Consider the following 16,632-nt stretch of genomic DNA (forward strand, 5'->3'; position numbering starts at 1 on the left):
GCCATACGAACCCACATTTGGGACGAGGAAATGTCTTCCTTCCCTACACCGGTCACCAACACAGTTATTCACGTGTGCCCGAGCCAGAGGGTCGTGAGAAAAATGGCTCCGACGCCCAGGCCCCCCGGCCCGCCGGCGGCGGAAGTGGGTCAGCCGGCTGGCCCCGAGCCCGCGCACAGGCACAGAGGTCCCGGCCTTGACGCTCCACCCTACCCTGTCGCCGGGGTTCACGCGGACAGGCGCACGAGGCCGCCGCCGAGAGCTCCTCCAGCGCCGGAACCGGCCCGCGCCGCCCCACCCCGCCCCGCGCCGCGCGGTCAGAGGACACGACGGGCGCAGGTCGCGGCAAACGGTGCCGTCGTCCCGAGCGGCTCAACCAGAGGCTTGTCTCCACGACGCGACACACCCCGCCGCAGGTGAAACGCGTTTGCGATGGGGCCGCCCTCGCGCGCGTCCCTCATCTGTCGCCACCCCGAGGCGGCCTCCGCCCCGGCGTCCGAAGCCGAAAGCCCTCGGCACGTCTCCCAGGAGACACGGGAGCGAGGCGGGGGTCTCCGACGCATGCGCGCGTGAGGAGCCCGCGCCCGTGCCGGCGCGTCCGGACGTGTGCCTGGACCCAGGCCGGCGCATGCGCGCGGGGTGCTGCGCCTGGGCGGGCGAGCCCGGACGTGTGCCTGGACCCAGGCCGGCGCATGCGCGCGGGGTGCTGCGCCGGGACCGGCGCGCCCGGACCTGTGCCTGGGCCCCAGTCGGCGCATGCGCGCGGCTGTGCGGCGCGGGCAGCGGGGGGCGTTGCGGCCTGGCCTTAGACTGGGCTCTGGACTCTGGGCGCCGACCCTGCGGCCGCGTGGCCGGGCGCGGCTCGGTGAGCGCGGGCGCGCGTCTGCGGAGGTGGGCTCGGGCTCGCGCGGCGCCCGCGGCTTACTTCTCCGAGGCGCAGGCGTTCTCTTCCGGCGCCCACGCCGTCGTTCCCGTGACAGGCTTGGTGACGGCGGATGCGGCAGGTGGTGAAGATGATCGCCGGCGTCGCCGTTCTGGGCCTGGTGCTGTGCGTCTCCCTGGCCTTCTGGCTTCTGTCCTTGGCCGCCAGCACCCATTACGGTGAGTGGGCGCTGCGGCGTCTCCCTGCCGCCCGGCCCGAGGACTTTAAAACGGTGCCGCTGCGGGACCCGAAACCCCTGTCTGCGTGGACGCGAGCTTCCGCGGCCTAAGTGGCCTGCCAGCACGGAAACAAGCGGTGCCCTGAACGTTTTAAAGCGTTTAATAAATGCTGCTTGTCCTGTACTAGTCACACCTATTTCGGAATTTATTTCATCTGTCTTGGGGAGAAGTCAGTGAAACAGCTTTGTAAAGTCGTTGCGGTGACGCTTTTGGAAAGAACGTTAGTAACGCCGGTTACCAATTCCGTGTGTCCTGTAAAAATAACAGTGAAAACGAAAGGTGGCATAATGTTTACATTTGGAGACGTGGGGGAGTTGTCTGCTGTTTGGTCACTTCAAAAGAACAGATTCCTTTTAAAGTCTGAAGCCACTTCGCTTAAGTCTAAGGTACTCTGCGCTCAAATCTTTGAAGTTTTGAAGCCCCCTTCGAGCACGAGTATGCCTTTGCACAAACTTCTTCGTACCCATTGAAACAGAGTACTGTTCGGTTAAGAGGAAACAGTGAAAAGTAGAGTGAGAAAGTGGACTCTTAAATGGTTCTATCCTAAGTGGCAGCCTCTGAGACTTTAGTCCTTTTGGAAAGAGACACGTGAAAAGTCGGATGTGTGCACCGAATACGGCAGCTTTCGGGGCTGTGTGTTCGTGGGGCAGGCCGTGCGGGAGGAGCAGACTCAGTGCCCGTGTCACCTGTTCTCGACTCGACAGAACGGGCGGGATGCTAAGCTCGGGCGCTCGAGCCCCTAGGGCCAGGCGCCGGATGCTAACGAGTGAAGCTGTCCAGGCCTTCGCATATGCAACACGTGGGAGTAGTTTTCACTTCCAGAAATAGGGTTTTCCTGTTTTCTGGTTGAACATTTGGGCCTCTTTGTCTTTCTTTTTTCTGTTTTTGATAGAAACGTGGTGCAAACAGCAGTTCACACTCTTACTCTAATCACTCAGCCTTGGTGTTTGGGCGTCGTTCAGGAACGGCAGGGACTCTAAACCGGGAAGCCATGAGGAGGTGGCCTGTCTTCACCTGGGGTCAGTTCTGCCACGTGGGCGTAACTTACAGTTTTTAAAAGAAGCCAGGAATCTGGACTTTTATACGAAATCTCCTAATCTTTAGATATTGACTCAAATTGTTTGAAAACATTGTGCTAGCCCAACAAAACATCTGTGAGCTAGATGCAACTTTTGGAAAAATCAGTTGCTAATCACTGAATCCTGAGGTGTGTAGCCTGTGAGAATGTTACTTTAAAAAAAAAAAAAAATCTCCTGAAAGGCAGGGAGAGGAATAATCGGATCCTGTTAAGAAAGGAGTTTGCTCCGTGCTGTTGTTGAGATTTAATACTTGCCTCCTTTCAAAGAAGTGAGGAGCCAGGGATTCATTTCAAACCTCCAAATATGTATGAAAAACCCATTATTATTAATAACTAAATGGTTCTCAAAACCTGGAAGGACTTATTTGGTCATTCCCCAGTGGGATTGTCTCTCTGAAGACATGCAGATCTCAACATAAATATTTTACTTTGGTAACTTCATCCCTGTTTCTCTACCTGTGACTGTATTTTAGTCCAGAATGCAGAAAGTTATCAAAGCTTACAGCCAAGACTAACTTGTGCAGGCTTCACATGATTTGTGTTCTACCTTTATACTTTTTCAGGTAACTTACAGCCCATTTCTCCTTGGCGTTGGCTGTTTTCTGTTGTTGTTCCTGTCTTGATCGTCTCTAATGGCTTTAAAAAGAAAAGTCTAGATCACAGTGGGGCTTTAGGAGGTATGTTTTTCTTTTGAATATTTAACTATGTAGTAAGTGCTTGCTTACCTAATTTAAACTCATGTTTTCTAAATTCTGAATATGTGAAACTAAATCACAATATTGTATATTTTAGGCAATGATAAAGTTGTGCATTGCTCAACATTCCTATTGTCAAAATTTTAGATACTAGCATACCCTTTTAGTGTAATGTACGAATTTAACTTTGTGATTGATCCCAAGTAGATTGATAAGCTAGACTTTTGAGGACCTTGATTATTCTGCTGCTTAATTGAATTGTCATCCGCTAGCAGAGACATGGGAGCACTCCTCCTGGGAGCCTGTGGAAAGGATTCCTCCTGGGCATTGCAGCTGGTAACCCCAATCAGAGCAGTCCGTACTGAGTGATCTACGTTTATTTTTCAGAACTGAGTTAGGGATGGGCCATTTATTCTTTTAGCAAATATTTATTGAGCACTGACTGTGTGCCACTCTTGTAGAAACTGGGCTACAGCTGTGAACAGCACAGGTTTTAGTTCTTATGGAACTTTTATTCTTTAGGACAGTTAGATAACAACTAAACAAGTAAAATACATAAAACTCTTCGTATAATGATAAAGTTTATGAGAAAAATTAAAGAGAATAAAGCATGTATTTTGGGGGTATGGGCATCCTTTTGTAGATGGGGTCAGGCATAACCCTTTTCTCTAAGGAGGTGGCTTTGAACCAGAACCTGAAGAAGCCAGCAATGAGGAGATCTGTGAAAAGCATGTCCAGTCTGACGGAATAACAAGTGTACATAGACAAGGCTGGCTTATTCTGGAGGGAGAATAAGGCTCATTTGTCTGGAAAGTAGTAAGAAAAGGAAAAGTCGTGAGAGAGAAAATGAAACAAATAGGCAAGGGCCGGGTAATGTGGGGGCTTGTGGGACACAGTAAAGATCTTATTCCAAACTAGGTCGAGTCTCTGCTGCCTCAAATCAGGGGAGTGACCTGATCTGATTTAACATTGGGTCTTTCATATCCTACCAGTGTTATGAGCCCCAAGACATGAGGATTCCCCCCAAATACTTCCTATAGGATGAGATCTCTACAGGATGAGGATTATTTAGAACGGGTGGGTCTTGAGGCCACCAACCCCACCGTTGTTAGTCCCTGATGCACCATAAACACCCTCTACCCCTCACATGCTGTGTACGGCAGATGTTTCTCATGAGGTTATGAACTAGAGCAGCCTTCACAGAGGCAGATACATCATGGTCAAGGAACAAGCACTAGAATCAGGCAGGATGCATCTGCATATAGTTATGGCTTTGGGAGAGTCACTGAACCTCTCTATGCCTTAGTTTTCTCTTCAGAGAAACGGGGTTGTTAATATCTAACCTAGAGAAGGATATACCATGAATTTAACGAGCTTAAACTTCATGGCATTTCACTTGCAATAGTACCTTCCAAGGCCCTGGGAAGAGTCCTAGCAATGTGCTCTTATGGTCCTATGGTTTTATAAATTTTATAAAGGTAAAAGGTACTTTTTCCTTAAAAGAGGGCCCCCACATTTATAAGCTTCACGCCCCACAAAATGAATGAAACCCCTGATTTCATTCTTAGGGTTGTAGTAAGGAGTAAATGAGATAATTACTATAAAGTTCTTAGTTCAGTGTCTAGACACATCACCAACATTTATTGGTGCTTGTTATTAGGGACAGTTCTTCAGAATCATGCTAATTCTCTTCGTAATTGAGAAACATTGTTCAAATTCTGTTAAGGAGTGTTTTCCCTTCTGTGGGGTAGTTGAGAATTATAGTTAACCGATGTATTGACATTTTTATATGAATTTTGTCTTACCATGTAATCAATAAGTATTAGGAATGGTTATGTTTTATTTATTTAGCAGATGCTTATGTTGTGCATACTGTGTACCAGGCACTGCTACTAGCACTTTTGAAGTATTCATTTATTTATTGTAAATAACTTGAACAATCTCTGGCTCAGTATAGTAACATAGAGTTATGCTTTGCTAAAAATGTCCTTTCTCAGGTGGCCTTGCCATTATGTTTAAATTGTTCTTGACCTGTAGCAAGAAGCATTGAGTTCTTCCTGAAGTCTGTCTTCTGTGGCTTCCATGTTGTGTGCTGTCCTGCTCTCCTCTTTTCTGATCTCTCCTTTGGTTTCTTTCCTGCTGCCCTTTCCTTTCCTGCCTTCTAGCCTGGGGCATCTCTTCCATTCCTACCCAGCTTGGTTTAGAATTAGAAGGTGGGTTCTGGAACCATGACACTGCCGCCTGCCAGCTCCTTGAACTTTGCCACATCGCCTAAATCCTCAGGCCCTCACACTCTTCGTCTCTTATGAAGTAGGTCCTTGTGGGCTTATTGGTGAGCCTCAAACACGAGAATGTGTGGGGCAGCACATCTTGTTAAACCGTAAAATGTTATACAGACGTTCACTGTTAGTGATTCTCTTCTTTCCACTCTGTTATAAACCCCCTGGAGACAGAGTATGTCTTCTGCTTCTGTGTCCCTGCTTTGAATAGTGCTGCACACGTTATAGGCACTGAGGGAGTATCTGTAGATTAACTTTAAAACCTCTGCTCTTTTCCTAATCATTTCATTCTATGGAATGTTGGTATCTTTTTGTTTGGAGTTTTTTCCTTAAGGACAGAAAACTGTAATGCTGAGTCAAAGTGTGGCAGTCCTTGGGAATACTGCCCTGGAGTGTGGCTGCAAGTCCCTGAAACTCGCAGTGTCATGCCTTTCCCGTCTATAAAATCAGGGGGACAATAGCACCCCTAGCACTGACGTATCCAAGCGGTCGTCCCTGCAAATGCTTGTTTAGCACGGTACCTGGCATGCATAAGAAGTGCTTTATAAATGTTAGTTATTGTTTTCCTTCTACCACTGCTATTCACGGTTATAGGAATGTTACTAAAGCGTGCCATATCCTGCCTTTAGTGTGCTTGGGGTTGAGAAAGATTGAGAACTTCCTTAGGATCTGCATATTTAGAGTCCTGCATGGCACAGGAACACATGTCTTGGTATTGATAGGAGAGGGGAGGGGTTGAGGCAGTGCTTACGGTGGACACTGAAGTGGAGGGCTCTGGTTTCCTTGAGAGAAAGTATTTCTAGACTATGGAGAGGATCACATGAGAGCATATGAGAGGGAGAGTGCTTGTAAACTGTAAAGCACTGTGTAGGTGGTTTGTTCCAAGGAATTACTGTCTAGTTTAGTTATTCAGTGTATTCCTTTGAACATGTCCCTGTTGCACTTTGTCATCAGGCTTTTAACTTAACAAGTTTTAATTTGGTTTCCCTTGCCAAGGGTGTTAGGCTTAGTGGTTTACCATTTTTGCGTTCATTCATTCGTCAGATATTTAGTGAGCCAGGCACTGTTCTGGGCACTTAGGATTTAGTAGTGGACAAAATGGATAAAAATCCCACTGTCAGAGAGCTTACATTTGTGTCTCAGGGGAGACAGATGATCAGTAAGATGGATTTGAGGCATTTAATCCCCAGAAGGAGATGCTGTTAAGTGTAGTAGGAGTGCACCCAAACGGGATGTTGTCAGGGAAGGCCAGGGGTTGTGCTCCGTGTGGTGGCACAGGGTGGCCTGACCTCTTTTTGGTCACCATAGTTCATGTCTGGTGTTCAGTCTTTCTGAAAAAGAAACTTCATTCTGTCAGGTACCCAGAGTTGATAAGAGCCAAGAAAACTGGTTTATGCTGCTCATTGTCACAGGGGACTGATATATGAGCCAGAATGCCACTTTATTACTCTGATAAAATATAGAGCCACCAGGCAGCCCGGAATACAGACGTCATTGTTTAGGCGTGCCCTGTTCTTGTAGTCAGGCCACTCGAGAAGTCGGATTATAATTAGAAGGTTGCTTTGTGAGAAGCAGTCGGTGATGCACATCCACGGGCCAGAATCCTGTCCCTTGTACAGTGTTTTTTTTTTTTTCCAAAGATTTTATTTTTTTCCTTTTTCTCCCCAAAGCCCCCCAGTACATAGTTGTGTATTCTTCGTTGTGGGTCCTTTTAGTTGTGGCATGTGGGACGCTGCCTCAGCATGGTTTGATGAGCAGTGCCATGTCCGCGCCCAGGATTTGAACCAACGAAACACTGGGCCGCCTGCAGCAGACCGCGCGAACTTAACCACTCCGCCACGGGGCCAGCCCCACCTTGTACAGTGTTTGACAAGTCTGCCAACCTCTGGCTCTTTTGGCCTTTGAGTTCTATATTTTGGGCTAACCAGCCTTCTTTTGATTCCCACAGTCTTTCTCTAGGCAGATTATGTATGATACAAGTGATTAGATTTGAGTTTGTTAAATTATAAAATTCTAGTCCTACCCTTCCCTTTTCTGACTCCTAGAGATTATATCCAGGTCACCTTGGTTGGAATTTTGGGTGTAACTCTACTCCCACTATCAGAGAAATTTGTAGACAGTGTGGTTTTATGTCTCCAGTGGAATCTGTTAGGTATAGAATTCACCTATTTTAAACTGAGAAGTCAGCCATAATCCTTGAGTCTTCACGTGCTTTGGGAGCACCCTCTTGTTGTGCCTGTTAACTTCTTGTCAGTGACATTTAGAGATTCAGAGGTGGTTGGGGAGATGGAATAGACGGGAACTGGAAACAGCAGGTACTAATCTGAGAGTCCAGACAGAGCTGGGAGTTACCCAGAATTCTAAGGTATTTTTAGATTACAGGAAAGAAATCATTCCTTTAAGGCCTTCAGTTTATTTCCTCATTCTGCACCTGCCATCAACGTGAACATTGATCACTTCACGTAGTATTTTAAGGTGGTTGAAGTAAAAAGAATGTAGATGACTTTTGTAGCATTCCAGTGTCGAGTCTTTTTGGGCTGTCTTACTTAAGGTTTGTTTAAAGACAGTGGAACAAATTGTTAACAGTGTTCCTGAAGAGGGGGTGAGTAGAGACACTCCGACTTTTACTTTGTACACTTCCGTATGTTTGGCTTTACCCTCCAGTAGGCATGTACTGCTTTCATAATATTTTAAAAACCAATTGAAAATACTTAAAGATTAGATAATGATAATAATATTCATTATTATTGTTAAAATAATAATACGTAATTACAAAAATAATGTCATCGTTGAGATTTTGCCACTGCAACTGCTGTTACTACTGTTAAAAAGAACAAATTCAACCAAGTGAATTTGAAGATGTAACAGGCTTAATTTAGCAGTTCGTGAGTCGGGCAGCATCCCACCCAGCAGGTAGAAAGGAGCCCCAAGGACTGCACAGAGTGGAGGGTGACAGGCAGGAGGAGGTTACTCCAGCAGAGTGGGTCCTTTCAGGCAAGGTGCCTTCGTTTGGGAGAAGGCGGGGTCTGTCAGCTCCCTCCCCGAGCTGACCAGGTAATTCCAGATTGACTGGTTAAAGGAGAGGCTGACACTGCAGTTAGGTGTTAAGTCTTGGTTTCTGACTTGGGGCTCACTTACTATAGGTCACTCTGTTTTGGGCCTCCTTTTTTAACGCTACTAATGATATTAACATTTATTAAGGGCCTCCTACATGCTGGATAATATAATATTATAAAAATTATCTTGTTTAACTTTTCACAGCAAGCCAGTGAGGTAGGAATTCTTATTCTTCTCATCCCACTGATGAAAAATTGAGGCTTAAGGTCAGGTACATTCTCTTAGTCATGCAGAGGCAAGTGGAGGAGCTGAGGTTTGAACTCAAGACTGTTCAACTCCAGAGCTGAAGGGCTTTATTAGTACTTTATAAAGTTCACCCTATTTCTTGCACTCTGAATTAAAGTGTACTAAACTTAAGTGAAATGCCAATAATTGAGTATCTCTGGATGGGTCAATCAATGAATGTCTCAGTAGTTGTGGTACTTGAACCTTGAGCTATCAATAGAAAGACTTAGTACAGTAGAATTAGGAACCTGGGGCTGGCCCGGTGGCGTAGTGGTTAAGTTCACATGCTCTGCTTTGGTGGCCTGGGGTTCACAGGTTTGGATCCCAGGCACAGACCAACACACCACTTGTCAAGCCATGCTGTGGTGGTGTCCCACATACAAAATAGAGGAAGATTGGCACAGATGTTGGTTCAGGGACAATCTGCCTCAAAGAAAAAAGAGGAAGATTGGAACAGAAGTTAGGGCCAATCTTCCTCACCAAAAGAAAAAAAAAGAAATAGGAACCATGTCCCTATTCTGTTATTTAATAAAATATTGTTTAATACTTATTTAGTAAATAAATGTTAACTCATTTAACGTTTATTTAATATCTTTTATTCTATTAGCAGAATTTTGTTTAATGTGTATTTGATAAAAATCATAAAGCAAACCTGAATATATCTTAAGAATTACAGAGAACAGAAATTGTCAACCATAGAGTTAGTCAGGGATGGAAGAATTTGTAGTTAAAAATACAAGTAGGTAGCCTGGACATGGCCACACAAGATAACAGTGCCTTGGTGTGGTTGTCACATTCTGGGAAACTGGTTCCCAACTCTGCAGGGCCAGAACTTGGATTTTTGTCCAACCCTCAACCTGGAAGTTGAGAATCATGTTTAGACTTGAAGCAGTCAGACTCCTGAGAGACCAGTTTATAAAGCAGAATATAAATTCCTTGGATGCCACTGATCTGAGCACTCAGCGGCAGACTAACACATTCTGTTCCTGAAAGGACTATCAAATTAGTATCAAGAGTGTGCTTGCGAGTTCAAAGGAACATATAGAGAATGCTACCTTTTGTGTGAAGAAGAAGGGAAAATGAGAAAACATGCTTATCTTTCTGAAAAGAAACACAGGAATGATAAACCAGAAAACTGGTGGGTTACCTTCAAACAGTGGAGGGAGAGCAAAATGTAGAGGGTGGGGAGGAGGGGACAGGAGGAAGCGACACTTTGCTGAGCATAGTTTTTTGTATGTTTCACTTTTGAAAGCATGCCAGTATTCTACACATTTAAGAAATACAATTAAATTAATAAAGATGGGAGGGAGGAATCTAAAACTAAACGCAAACGAAAGCACATGAACTCAGTTGTGTCTTAAATTAACACTAGAAGCACACTGAAAGGAAAAGAAAAACGAGTCGCTTGTAAACACAGTGTTTAACTGTATTCCTGCAGTCTTTGGGTAGGGTCAGGTGTGATCTTGTGATTTCCAAGATGTTTTATGTGTCAGTGTATATATGTGTGTGCGTACATACATATGCATGTGTGTGTATTTGTATGTTCGTGTATGTGTGTGTGTTGTGTATGTACCTGTGTATGTGCACGTGTGTGTGCATGCATATATATGCATGTGTGTCTGTTTGTATGTTCATGTATATGTGTGTGTGTGTTTACTTGCTCCGTAGCAGTGAGCACACTGAGGGCCTCGACCCTGACCTCTGATGTCCCTTCCCCACTGAAATGAACCAGACCTCAAAGAAATGGCTGCTTTCAGGACTGGGGCAAAGTAGGTTTGGGATGAGCCTAGAGCATCTTGTTATGCCAGAAAGGAAACGCTTAAAAAAAAGATGGGATCATGTCACATGGGCCCAGTAGCAAGCTTGTTTCTTGTCGCATATAGTAGAGCCGCTCCTGCCCTGTTTTGGTTACTATTTACATGGAATATCTTTTTCAGTCCTTTTACTTTCAACCCATCTGTGTCTTTGGATTTAGAGTGAGTCTCTTGTACACAGCATGTAGTTGAATCCTGTTTTTTTATCCACTCTGCCAATCTTTTGATTGGAGCATTTAATCCATTTACATTTAAAGTAATGACTAATAAGGAGGGACTTCTGTCATTGTGCTGTTTTTCTGTATGCCTTACAGTTTTTTTTTGTCCATTTCCTGCATTACTTCTTTTGTGTATAATTTTTTTGTAGTGAAATGTTTTAATTTCTTTCTCTTTTCCTTTTGTGTGTATTCTATAGCTGTTTTTTTTTTGTGGTGAACATGAGAATTACATTTAACATCCTAAAGTTATAACACTCTAATTTGAATTTTTGCCAGCGTGACTTCAATAACATATAAAAACTCTGTCTTAATTTCTCCCTCACTTGTGAAAAACAGTTTGACAGGATATAGGATACTTGGTTGACAGTTTTTTTTCTTTTAGCACCTTGAATGTGTCAGCCCAGGGCCTTCTGGCCTCTAAAGTTTGTGATATGAAATCTTCTGATAATCTCATTGTGGATCTCTTATATGTGACGAGTTGCTTACCTCTTGCTGCTTCCAAGAGTCTCTGTGTGTCTTTGAACAGTTTGATTGTACTGTGTCTCAGTGGGTCTCTCTATTCATTCTACTTAGAGTTGAGCTTCTTGCACGTTTATATTCATGTCTTTCATCAAACTTGGGAAATTTTCAGCCATTATTTCTTCAAGTAATTTTTCTGCTGCTGCTTCCTCTCTCTTATTCTGAGATTTCCACATGTTTATGTTGGTCCACTTGATGGTGTCCCACATATGCCTCGGGTTCTGTTTACTTTTCTTCAATCTTTTTCCTTTCTGTTCTTCAGACATGATAATTTCCATCATCTGGTCTTTGAGCTCGCTGATTCTTCTGCTGGCCAGATGTGCGTTTGAATCTCTAGTGAAGTTTTCATTTCAGTTATTGCTCTTATCAGCTCTAGTATTTCTTTCTGGTTTCTTTTCAGGTTTTTATCACTTTATTGAAATTTCCATGTTATTCGTATATTGTTTTCTTGGTTTTCTCCACATCTTCTTTTAGTTCTTTAAGCATCTTAAAGACACTTGTTTTAAAGTCTTTTGTTTAGGTCCACCATCTGGCCTTTCTCAGTGACAGTCTCTGTTGATTTATTTTTTTCCTTTGAATGGGCCGTACTTTCCTGAATCTTGGTATGCTTTGTGATATTTTTGTTGAAAACTGGATGTTTAAATCTAATATTGTGGTAACTCTGTAAATCAGAATCTTCTCTATCCCCAGGGTTTGCTTGTTTTTGTTTTTGATTGTTGCAGACTATCTCTGTGCTGGGGATCAGCCTGAGCTATAAACCCAAGGTCTTCGTGGTCTTTTCTGAGCCTGTGCCTTTCTCTGGGTATGCGTGGTGGCTTTCTTAACTCCCCTGTATATGCCGTTGCTTTCGAAGGTCCCTAGTCTTTAATGTCTGGCTCCCAAAAGGAGAAAAAACAGCAAAATGAAGGGGGGTTGGTGCCAGCCCTTTACATCCTCTGGTAGTTGCTTATGCCAGACTAAAGGAGGAGCTTGCAGCCACAGGGGGTGGAGTGCAGCAGTGGCCACCAGCCTGTGTCTCTACCTCCGTGATCAGAAGCAGCAGCCAGTGATCAGAACACAAATTCTGATGTTTGCAAGACAAGTCCTTATTGCCCACCCTGGCATCCACGTGCTATGTGCAAGCTGTTCTCGCACCTCCTGCACTGCCTGCCATGGGTCTAGGGGTGGTGGATGGGTAGCTACTGCCCATCTAAGAGCTGAAATTGACCAAAATTAACTGCAGTTTCCCTCCCAAGTCTTCCCCTGGAAGCCACAAGCCTTCAGTAGACTCCAGAGGTGTGAAATAGTCTTATCAGACAGATTCTGCCTGTGCAGTCGTTGTCTAGATGGGAGACAGCTTCCCAGTGCTTCCTGTTCCTCCATCTTCCCAGAATCCTCTCTCACACTCATTTTTATGCGGTTAACTAACCATTGTGGTAATAGAAATGAGGGTACTTTGCCACCTTGACTACCAGGTGTTACTCACTAGAACTGTTTTAAATTTTGTAACAGAAGGCCTTAAGGATTATCTGGGTGATTTTAAAAGCCAATTCCAACATATGTGTGCACTTTCCCTATAGAATTTCCTAGAGAGAGGTTTTATAACTTCCTAACTGGCCCGCAGCAAGTTCTTTAAGTCTCAGGCGTGTCTGACTGCCTGAGCAGGTGGCCTCGGCGGCCTCTCCGTGTTGCTGTGCTCCCAGGGTGCATCTTCCCTTCCCTCCCCTTTGTTCTCTTGTGTGTCACGAAATGTAAGCGTCTCTCTCATGTTCCTGATTGAACTATAGATTTTACAAGCTGTCCTTGAAATTGATCACTCATGGAAAAGTAATGTCCCCTTTCTTCTTTATTTACCCAAACAAAAGAAACAAAGAAAAAAGTCTAAAAATCTAAAATCATATTCACAGAACACCTACCATTTGTAGTTCCACATGAAATCCAGGATTATTTTTCATAGATTTACGTAGGAAAACTTAGCTAAGAAACTATATCTCCTCACATAGTTTGTGAGACTCAACAAGAGAGCATGTGAAAGTTCTTTGAAAAGCATAAAAAGCTTGTCTTTTTTGAATCTTCTTTATAAAGCAGGAAAAAAAAAAATACCAAGCTGTAGGGGGGAATGTAAAAAGTAGAAACCTGAAAGACTTGTAGTCTTACCTACCCTGAGAGAAACAGAGAGAAATTCTTAAGACTAGCTGTCTAACCAAATATCATATATCATATATACTACATATTGTTCAATAATAACAAAATCACAATTATTCATTGTGTTCTGCAACTTGATTATAAAGTGTCTAAAATAATATCTTACATTCATAGCATAGTTAGCATGGTTTGTTTGAAAGGAGATCAAAATATGGCAAAAGAAAATACATCTCAATTTAATCAAACCAACTTTCAGTTTACTGTTAATATCTTAGTTGATAAAAATGTAAATGTATAGGAAATGTATGTTTCAGGTTATAATGTGAAAATAACTGAAAAAATTCCATTCTTTTTTCGCAGCATTAATGTAGACACTAGGCATAATTCTGTGTGTGTGTGTTTCTTTCAGGGCTAGTGGTGGGATTTATCCTGACCATTGCAAATTTCAGCTTTTTTACCTCTTTGCTGATGTTTTTCCTTTCTTCTTCAAAACTCACTAAATGGAAGGGAGAAACAAAGAAGCGTCTAGATTCAGAATATAAGGAAGGTAAAGTGAATTATGTTTGATATTACTTAAAATAGTAACCTTTGTTTCATCCTAAGGTATCATAAGTTTTTAATTAGAACATGTTTAGACTGTTGAAAGAGATTTTATATGAGAATTACTTTAAGTAGTAGCCTAATTTAATTTATCATTACTTCGCCACAATAGTAAGTCACAGTAGAATTTTAGAACCACTAAAATCTCTCAGTAAGTATTCTAAAACAGTATGGTATGTGGGCAAAGGTACCATCCCACTTTTCGTCATTTTTAAAATTACAGTCATTTTTCTTGAAGTTTACAGTAAAAGTTCCTATAGCCACATGATTTTCCTTCCAGGAGGAAAGCTTTCCTGTCCTTGTCCTGTGCTTGTTTGTCTCCAGGGGGGCAGCGGAACTGGGTCCAGGTGTTCTGCAATGGCGCTGTGCCCACAGAGCTGGCCCTGCTGTACATGATAGAGAACGGCCCCGGGGAAATCGCAATAGACTTTTCCAAGGAGTACGCTGCTTCCTGGATGTGTTTGTCTCTCTTGGCTGCCCTGGCCTGCTCTACTGGAGATACATGGGCTTCAGAAGTTGGCACCGTTCTGAGTAAAAGCCCACCAAGACTGATAACAACCTGGGAGAAGGTTCCAGTTGGTTAGTCTTTATTTAGGTTTAAGTTTCTTTAAATAGCAGAAATGAACAAAACCTCATGATTTATTGTGTTTCTTATTTGAGTCAAAATTTTAAGAATTTTGGTTAGTCTTCTTAATTGTAGAATTGCTGTAGGCTCTTAAATTGGTGGTAATAAATAATATTTTCAGGAAATGTTAGCAAGTTCTAGATAAAGAATACAGAAACATGGAGATTGACCCATAGACAGATCAGTGGGAAGGGAAGAGGAAGGGAACTGGAGGATATTTCTTGAGGGCCCGTTAGGTATTGAGCGCTTTGGCATCTGTCTCACCTCCCCATTGCCATTGTCGTCAACAGCTACTACTCCTTTTTTGTCTTTATCATCATCTCCTCCTCCACCTCCTCCTTTTCTTTCTCCTCCTTCCTCTCCTTCTTTTTTCTTCCTCCTCTTTATCGTTATCATCATCGTAGCAGCTAACACTGAGCACCTACTTTGTGCAAAGCACTGTTGTAACTGCTCTACGTGGATGACCGTTTATACTCTTCTTAGTAGTCCTGTGAATTGGCTCTTTTATTATTTCCATCTTACAAACAAGGAAACTAAGGCATCAAGAAGTCAGGTAACTTTGCCACAGTCACATAGCTTGGGAGTGGCAGAACTGAGTTTGAAACCATGCAGTCTGGCTCCACTAAACCTTCCACTTCTGCTTAGAACGTCAGCAGTAGCTGAGGAGAGAAGACTGTTTTCTAAGTCGGCTGTGGTCTTTGGATCGCATCAAAGAGAACCTTTCTTTATAGTCGTTTTTGGTTAGATAGGTACCAAACTTGTTTGCTTTTCTTGACTTTGTGTGTTTGCTGATTGTTAACCAAATGATTTTATCCATTCTTCTTCTTCAGGGACCAACGGAGGGGTTACGATGGTGGGCCTCGCCTCCAGTCTCCTTGGTGGTACTTGTGTGGGCATCACGTACTTCCTCACACAGTTGGTTTTTGTTAACGATTTAGACATTTCTGCTCCCCAGTGGCCAATTATTGTATTTGGGAGTTTAGCTGGATTACTGGGATCAATTGTGGACTCATATTTAGGAGCTACAATGCAGTTTTCTGGTAAGAACATTACCTTATTATTGCAACTTATTGGTATATTAAAGAAATGGAAAACAGATACGGAAAAGAAATTAAAAAAGATGTGACAATGAAAACAATCCCAGAGACACAGATTGTTGGACCAGGAAGGATAGGGCAAAGTCTTCTACGGTTTTGATTTTCTTATGCTTTTGTGTTAAATTAATTAGAAGAGAAGTAGTCCTGTGGAGCAATGAGCAGAAGCTATGCAGGGAGGCTAAGACAGTACAGGAAACAGATGCTTCTACTTATGGGACTTCGCCTGATCCCAGGAAAGCAGAACGTCTGGGATCAGAACATTATAATGCCCCTCCTTCTGTCTTCCAAGTCCATTTAAGAAATAAGTACTCTGTCGATCTGATGATATGCATATGATCTCCTTTTCTGTTGTGACATCCTATTTGCTGTCCTCCCTACTGAGTTTTAGTCTCACTCAGGATATTGGGAGACTTGGTCCCCAGGTTTTCTGTGCTTTGCTTCTGAGGCGTTTCTGTCATGTCAATATACTGGCATGTTCTGTTGGGTGTGTATTTGCTCCATACTCTAACCAACCATGTTTTCTCCTTTGAGTCAGACACAAAGAGGCTGGGCGTCTGGAGGAAGGTTCCCTGAGACACCCCTCTCAGTTCTCTTCGTGTCCCAAAGTAATCTCCTGCCCTTCCACTCCCCTCTCACCAGTCAGAATGTGTGTTCTTTCAGCTTCTTTAGTCTCACTGAGACACTATGGAGGAAGCACTCTGATTTTAATTGACACTACACACGCACATACAGACATTATACGTGTTTTTTAAAGAGTCTAGGTTTTCTTCTAAAGTGGGCTCTAACTGGGGAAGTTTCTGATCATATTGAGTGGGTTGAAAAAAAATGGCCTGTGGGGCAGATTAATTCACTCAGTAAATCTTGTGCCAGCACCTTACGGGGTCCTGGGTATCCATTCATGGAGGTGAAAGAGTGGTCCCTACTCTCAGGGGCCTCAGGCTGGTCTTGGAGGGAGCCATCTCTGCTTTCATGTCTCCCTTCTGCTTCTGAAGGGCTCCAGCAGTGTTGAGAATGGTGTTGGGGTGTGCCGAGCCCCATTTATTCAAAGAGGTCTTTTGTAATCAAGGATTCCGTAGCTCT

The 16,632-nt window shown here is 43.6% G+C and overlaps 1 protein-coding gene across 9 annotated transcripts in view; it reads left to right on the forward strand.

Moving 5' to 3' along the window:
* The first annotated feature begins 237 nt into the window (after nucleotides 1-237).
* TMEM19 (transmembrane protein 19) overlaps nucleotides 238-16,632 on the forward strand; it is a 30,356-nt gene continuing 13,961 nt past the window's right edge. For 2 of the 9 annotated variants that reach the window (XM_005613859.4, XM_070271971.1), the window contains exons 1-6: nucleotides 748-1,547; nucleotides 2,054-2,180; nucleotides 2,803-2,916; nucleotides 13,640-13,777; nucleotides 14,155-14,409; nucleotides 15,286-15,495. In XM_005613859.4, the coding sequence (XP_005613916.1) occupies nucleotides 1,449-1,547; nucleotides 2,054-2,180; nucleotides 2,803-2,916; nucleotides 13,640-13,777; nucleotides 14,155-14,409; nucleotides 15,286-15,495 (943 nt within the window). In that variant the 5' untranslated portion in view covers nucleotides 748-1,448. Of the gene's footprint in view, nucleotides 1,548-2,010; nucleotides 2,181-2,802; nucleotides 2,917-13,639; nucleotides 13,778-14,154; nucleotides 14,410-15,285; nucleotides 15,496-16,632 lie in introns of those variants that run through there. The other 7 variants (XM_070271973.1, XM_023644019.2, XM_070271972.1 and 4 more) reach the window with 7 other exon arrangements.

This window comes from Equus caballus, chromosome 6, assembly GCF_041296265.1.
Source record: "Equus caballus isolate H_3958 breed thoroughbred chromosome 6, TB-T2T, whole genome shotgun sequence".
Classification (NCBI taxonomy): domain Eukaryota; kingdom Metazoa; phylum Chordata; class Mammalia; order Perissodactyla; family Equidae; genus Equus; species Equus caballus.